This window comes from Mus pahari, chromosome 2 (genome assembly GCF_900095145.1).
Source record: "Mus pahari chromosome 2, PAHARI_EIJ_v1.1, whole genome shotgun sequence".
Taxonomy (NCBI): Eukaryota; Metazoa; Chordata; class Mammalia; order Rodentia; family Muridae; genus Mus; species Mus pahari.
The window spans coordinates 69,208,226-69,215,021 of NC_034591.1; the positions used below are offsets into that span (position 1 = coordinate 69,208,226).

General features: G+C 44.1%; 2 protein-coding genes and 1 long non-coding RNA gene across 5 annotated transcripts in view; 1 reads left to right on the forward strand and 2 right to left on the reverse strand.

Moving 5' to 3' along the window:
- Positions 1–618: 618 nt before the first annotated feature.
- LOC110316223 (cytochrome c, somatic) lies at positions 619–2,767 on the reverse strand. The gene is made up of 3 exons (XM_021190334.2): positions 2,650–2,767; positions 1,672–1,848; positions 619–1,566 (listed from the first exon to the last, which is right to left on the reverse strand). The coding sequence occupies exons 2-3, from the start codon at positions 1,838–1,840 to the stop codon at positions 1,418–1,420; spliced, it is 318 nt and encodes a 105-aa protein (XP_021045993.1). The 5' UTR covers positions 1,841–1,848; positions 2,650–2,767; the 3' UTR covers positions 619–1,417.
- A 104-nt stretch (positions 2,768–2,871) lies between these two features.
- Positions 2,872–6,796, forward strand: part of LOC115063397 — a 5,620-nt gene continuing 1,695 nt past the window's right edge. Inside the window, exons 1-2 of one of the 2 annotated variants that reach the window (XR_003843262.1) lie at positions 2,872–3,255; positions 6,219–6,385. This is a non-coding gene — a long non-coding RNA (uncharacterized LOC115063397). The remainder of the gene's footprint in view (positions 3,256–6,218; positions 6,386–6,796) is intronic. The other variant, XR_003843263.1, reaches the window with a different exon arrangement.
- C2H7orf31 (chromosome 2 C7orf31 homolog) overlaps positions 4,831–6,796 on the reverse strand; it is a 26,437-nt gene continuing 24,471 nt past the window's right edge. The window contains exon 9 of one of the 2 annotated variants that reach the window (XM_029535095.1): positions 4,831–6,013. In XM_029535095.1, coding sequence (XP_029390955.1) covers positions 5,198–6,013 — 816 coding nt within the window. In that variant the 3' untranslated portion in view covers positions 4,831–5,197. The remainder of the gene's footprint in view (positions 6,014–6,796) is intronic. The other variant, XM_021191624.2, reaches the window with a different exon arrangement.

Sequence of the window (6,796 nt, forward strand, 5' to 3'; positions counted from 1 at the left end):
CTCATCAAGTGTTGTTACAAAGCTATCTCTGAAGGACTTACAAAGTAAAAAGCTTATCAGGGCTGGAGAGGACTCAGAGCACGGCCTGTTCTTCCAGAGGACCCAGCCTGGACTCCCCACACCCACTGCAGTTCCCGCTGTAACACCAGTCCCAAGGGATCCACCACCCCGGGTTGGCCTTCAAGTGTAGTGCAGATATACATGTAGAGAAAACATCCTATCCATCAGCCCCAAACTCCAAATTACAGAAAACGTTCCAAACTTGTTTCCAGATTGTCTTCAATTTCTTGTATAAAGTAAGATGTCACAAAGTGCTGTGTCTGACCTGAGGCCCAGTTAATCCTTCTCTCTACATGACTGAAGTCACCGATGAGGCCTTTCTCCAGCCTTTTCACTCCCCCAGACACCACTATCACCTGTTTCCTGCCATTCTCTATAAAATTTAGGACCACTCGGCGAATGCATAGTTATTCACCTTTATAGAGCACATTCTGGCCAAAGAACTAAGGGTAAAGTGTTGTTGTAGTCTCCTTCACTAGAGCGTGGCCATGGCCTTGTATTGGGGAAAATTTAAACAACTGAAGTTTTGTTAACTGTCATTAAACAAAGCACAAAAGATCATGATCTGTGATTGTTTTTAATTATCTTCTTACTGTTGATACAAACTATTTCCTTTATTCTCATCTTTCCATCTAGTAAGTTAGCAAAGAGTCCCATTCCTAATCAAATTCCAGTTAGGTGTTTCTGAGTGGGTATTTAAGGACAATTCTGAATTACAACTTAGTCTTAGAAAATAGAGAATTTAAAAGGCCTAACTTGCTTGTTCCTAAAAGCATTTTAATTTGCAGATCAACTATAAAGAAGTGTTAAATACTCTTTATTTGATATCATACATAAACCACAGTAAATGCCTTTCAGTGGTAAAAGGCAGCATCCTTGACGTAGGGAATTCTAATTAAAACTGCACTGTCAATAGACAGTTGCCTCCTTGTGGTTAGCCAAGGCCTGTAAGAGGCTGGTGAACACAAACTGAAACACAGGTGAGTCTTGTTTCTGAGACAGTGCTACAATTTTCCCAGTGTTTAAGCATATTCATATGTCCAGTTATATAAATCTAAGTATAAAACCATTTAATAGGTTTGAGGCGACATGCCCGTATTTATGGAAAGTAAAACATTACTAATTAAGTCCAATCTTATCTTGAGAAAGGGAGAGCAGTGGTATCATGTATACAACTGGAATCGTGGCTTTAAAAAAGACCGTACCCACTTTACGACAAGTCAGTTTTACTTAAATCAGGACTGTCCAACAAGAACATTGCTAGCCATTCATGATCTGAATTTGCTGTATGAATTAAAATTATGGTATACATTAAAAGCCATGAGACATTTGTTTTGTAATAAATAAGGCAGTGGAATTACTCATTAGTAGCCTTTTTAAGATAAGCTATTAGGTCTGCCCTTTCTCCCTTCTTCTTAATTCCAGCGAAGATCATTTTTGTTCCAGGGATGTACTTTTTGGGATTCTCCAAATACTCCATCAGGGTGTCCTCGCCCCAGGTGATGCCTAAACAGAAAAGACGAATCAGTTAAGTGTTTTACACACCTGGTAATTCTGCACTGCTTAACCCAAGCCACCTGTGCTGTGGCTGAACAGCGGCTCCCCCCTTACCTTTGTTCTTGTTGGCATCTGTGTAAGAGAATCCAGCAGCCTGGCCTGTCTTCCGCCCAAACAGACCATGGAGATTTGGTCCAGTCTTATGCTTGCCTCCCCTTTCCACAGTGTGACACTGGGCACACTTCTGAACAAAAATCTTCTTGCCTTTTTCAACATCACCCATTTTCAATTCTAAAAGGGAAAAGATCCAACAGTTCAAGTAACTTATTACAGTAAAACGTACTACGGATCCCAATGACCATTCAAATCGCTATTCTTATGCCCTCTAAGACCAGGCGCGATGCTACCTCAGTCCACTTGCAATTTTCTTCAATAGCAAACACATGATTTAGGAGACCCTCTTTAAAGCAAATCTGTGCTCAAGTCAGGTTCATGCCAAGGGAAATGGAAAACCCAGAGCTCAACCCTCAGTTTCCAAAGAAGGCAAGGTCAAAAAGTCACAAATATGAAACCGGACTACAATTTCATTAAAGCAAAACCACTACAGCTCTTATCATTTCAGAATGCTAAATTGCTGTCTGTGCTGCCGATTAAAGTCACTTCCAAAGATAAGCAGAATACATCAGTGAGGCTGGGGCGGTGATCCTAAGTGCTTCCCCCTGCTCCCGTCTCAATAGGAGGTTAAGTCACTCTCTCTGGCGTTAGTCCGGCACGGGAAGGCAAGGGAGGGCTGGGGAAGGAACCGTCTCACTCTCACATTGAGATCCTAGGGGTGACTACGAGGTCACCCAAAGGGGACTTTAGAAACCCACCCTTCCAGAAGCTCAAGCAGGAAAAGAACCGGCCCAGTCCTTAAGGAACAGCAGCTTCTGTCTCAGAAGGGGCGGCGGGCGAGTTCCCTCTAGAACTCCGGGCCCCGGTCCTACACCCACGCCGCCTCCAGCCGTGCCACCGTTCTGCATGGCTTTGTAGGTCAGGCCTGCCCCGGCCTCCTCGGCCCGTTCCCGCCCCGCATCCCCGTCGCGCGCTCACCGCTCCGGGCTGGTCAACACCGCGAACGTTCGGACTCGAGGACAGACGTCCCGCGCTCTAGCCCAAGGACACGCCGGCCCGCGCCTATGTACCGGTGTCGGTGCAACCACACTTGTTCCGGCCCGACGTGCGGTAGCGCCGTCTACTGCGCCGTGACGTAGCCGCACCTCATTGGCTCCAGGGCGCGCCAGCAAGGTGCGCGCCCATGCGGGCTAGCAAGGTAGGATGTGCCCAGAGGGCGCCCTTCCTTTAGAGGCCTCGTTTGCCCGACACTTACGACAGGCCTTAGGGCGTAAGGCGTGGACGTGCGTGACGTCACCCTCGGGCCGGCGAGCTGGGGAGGGCGAGGATCCTGGCCGCAGCTCCCTCGGGATCCGGGTGTGGCTAGGCTCAGGTAACGCCCGGCCCTGAGGACTCCTTCGGCCTCCGCCCACCGGGAGTGCTGAGACCGCCGGCCGGTGTGCTGGCGACCTTTACCCAGGCTCGGTCAAGGCTTCCTGGCTGGCGCAACTGCAGCGGCCTCGCAGTGGACGCCTGCTGGTGACCTTTACTCTGTTAAACCATCTCCTTCCAGCTCTCCCAGTGAGAGCCCCAGAGCTGGGGAAGGTGCGCACAAGTGGCAGACAGGATCACATCCTACCCAGAGTCCCTGTTTTCTTCCCCTAGTGTTTGTAGAAAAATAAGGAGGGTGTGCAGGCAAGCTTTAAGGGAGAAACAGGATTCGCCTGAATAGAGGATTCTCAGGAATCCGCTAGACTCCATTCCCTATGTTCGATCTGGCTGTCTCCCATAGCCTATATTATAAACTGTCGTGTTATGGATCAAACCCAGGCATACTAGTGAAGGACTTTACCACTGAGCACACTCCAGACAATAGTCTGTAAAGACTATGATTCAGGAGTTGTCATGTGATTGATTTATATTACATACAGTTTAAAAATTTCAATATGGAAATTTTTGCTTTCGTTAATACCTACCTCTAATTCATTTTAGCTCAGAATAGGTTTAAGGAGTATACATGTTGGTTATAGGACAAAAATAATTCAAAACATGTGACTTGTGTGTGTGTGTGTGTGAGAGTGAGAGAGAGAGAGAGAGAGAGAGAGAGAGAGAGAGAGAGAGAGAGAGTCAGTCAATGAGTTTTGCTGGCATTACTTATAGGAATATAGGTGAGGGGTTATGGACAGGAACAGAAATGACTCAGACAGGTGCATTGGAGCCTGCCTCAGCTCAGGGGACAGTTCACAAAAGCTGGGAGCTCATTGTACAGTTTTGAAGTAGTTTGTCATGCTGGAGGTTCATTAGGCAGTTAAGTGGCTTGAAGTTCTGACCTCTCCTTTCATGTAGCTGGGCTGATCTGCTTTCACTCAAGTAGCTGCTCTCATCTGAACCTCTTCTAAGCAACTCAGCTTATCCCAACTCCTGACTTCTTCATGCTAGTAAGCTTGTCATGTAAATTATCTTTATAATGTATTTCTTGGGCCAGTAAGATGCCTCAATGAGTAAAACCTCTTGCCACGTAAGTGTGATGACCTGAGCTGGGTCTCTGGACCCCACAGTGGAAGAAGACTCACTAAGGTTACTTTCTGATCCACACACTGGTGCTGTGATGGGCACACAAACACAGAGAGCATGGAAGGGAACTTCTAAAAATAGACCTCAGTGTACTGATGTATTGGCTTGCACTGGGAGTTAGCTACACATTAGGCAAACACTTCAAAGATGGTGTTGGGCTCTGGAATAACTGACATCAAGCCACACATTTTCTTGACAAAGTCGCAAATCTAATAAATTGGATCGTCACAAAATAATTTATCCATATAAAATAACTATCTTCTATCAGAAGGCTAAGGGGAAGGAATCATATAACCTATAATGTGTACATGCAGAACATTCAGGGTTCATCTTTCCCACTGACTGTTGACATACTTTTGACTGTATATAGCTTAGAGAGCCACTCCGCCCTCAGTTAACTGAGGCTTTGAATTCTACCCCACTCTGCTTTGCTGGTTTTTTGTTTGTTTGTTTGTTTGTTTCTGAGATTAGGGTTCTTCTAGAACTCACTTATGTTGACCAAGCTAGCCTTGAACTCAGAGAGATTAATTTTACCTTTTTTGCCCATAATTTTGTGAAAACATTTACAGAAAGAGATTGTTGATATACTAATTTTATTAAAGCATGATACATTCTATAGCTGTCTGTCAAATCTTCAATACTGAATTTTTTTCAATTTTTTTCATTTCTCACAAAATGATGTGAATTTTGTCTACACATTGATTTTCATGATTTTGGGAAACTTCTTGAGAGTATAATTTGAAGATGAGATTAAACACTATTTTTTTCCTGGCTCTGATATTTTGTTGACAAACTTAAATGTTTTGAGAAGTCAGGACATTATTTTGGTCCCTCTGACCAGATCCTAACTTAAAATTTTGAAAACACAACATCATTAATGTCATTATGGCTTAATACAGAAACAGAATCCAGCCAAATGCAGGTCTCTCTGTGACATATTTTCTTGCAAGAGGCTGGGTCTCAAGGGAATATCTCAATTATAGAAATGATGGCCATTGTAGCCAAAAAATTGATGTCTCATCCCACACTGCAGTTTATCTCGGAGGTCTTTTTGTTCTTCTTGAATGGAGTTATGCAGACGCTTCTGTGCCATGGACTTTGAAAATGTGTTCCTAAGATTTCTCAGGTTGGAATGATGCTTGGGCACTCCAGCTCTAGGGATCCAATCTAAAAGAGGTCTTGTTTCTTCATTGTTTTCCATGTTCATGCCCAAAAATTCTGGTTTACTTAAAAAGTTGTCATAAGTGAAATCAGCCATATCTGTTTTGTTTTGAAGAATATTAGACTTACTGAGGCGAACAGGGTTTGGATACATAGCATATGGGTCACGGTAGGCAGACTTAAGTGGTTCATAGTCAATGTAATGGTTTGACTTAGAGCAGGATATGGGGAGGGGCTTCATCTCCAGCTGTCTCCAGTACAAATCATCTGTCTTTTTCGTGTCTGTGATCTTTGGAAATGATTGTAGGTCATAGAGACTAGTCAAGTCTTTTGATTCATAACAAGTTGGGAGTGCACAGGTAGACATCAAGCCTTGTTCTTCCTTTATCTTCTCTTCAACATCCTGGTTTTTATGGGTTATTCCAGACAGGAGGTTATTATTCATTGCCATGATTTCTGCAGAAGTGGGTATGAATGTATGAAAAGCACATAAAACTCTAGGTGTACAGTCTGGACAGGGAGGTGGTATTTGCACTGTAACCTCCAGAGGTCGTTGGTTCTGAGTAAGTCGGGCAATTCGACCGTCCAAAGGTCTAGGAGGTTTTAAGGCAGGATGGAATTTTTCTTGCTGTACCAGTGGAATAAAAGGGAAAAAATAATTAATAAATATAATCATATAATGATATGGCTACAAACAGGCCAACTTCATACTCATTTCCACTATCTCAGCAAGCAGAAGTGAGAGGGGCACAGGCTAAGATGCTTCGGTATTTATTTGAAGACATTGAAGTTTGGGCCCAAATAAATACATCTTTCTCTTTTACTGATTTTAGGTAAAATGGAAAATGTATGTTTTATTTGGCTATAGACAAGCTTTTCTGTGTGGAAATTCCCGGCTCTCAAGATTTCAAAGATACAAAAGGACTCACTGGACAAAAACTTATGAAATCAAGATTGCATTGACTATCTTCTGTGCAGTTATTTAAATCATCTAGGAAAGGTAAGAGTTCTTAAGCCTAGGCAATCAGTCACCTCAGAGGTGGCAGAAGATGGAGTTCCTAACTTTAGTTCTAAGACCAGGCCTTGTAAAGTCTACAGTGGAGTCTGGGAGCTCATTTCGGGAGGGTGTAGGGGAACAAACTTATACACTGTGAGCCCTCCTCCCAACGCAGGAACACACATTTAACAAGTGTCTTGGGTGCTGCAGAGGCTGGTGCCATGCTAAATGCTTTGAGAAGCACTGTCTGAGGTGTTTAGTCTGCGTCTGTTACTAGTGTTAGGGACTGAGCACAGGGCTTTGCACATGGAATACATGTTCTGCCACTGAGGTATACCCACTGCCCTGTCTGTGGCACATGCTCTGCCACTGAGGTATACCCACTGCCCTGTCTGTGACACATGCTCTGCCACT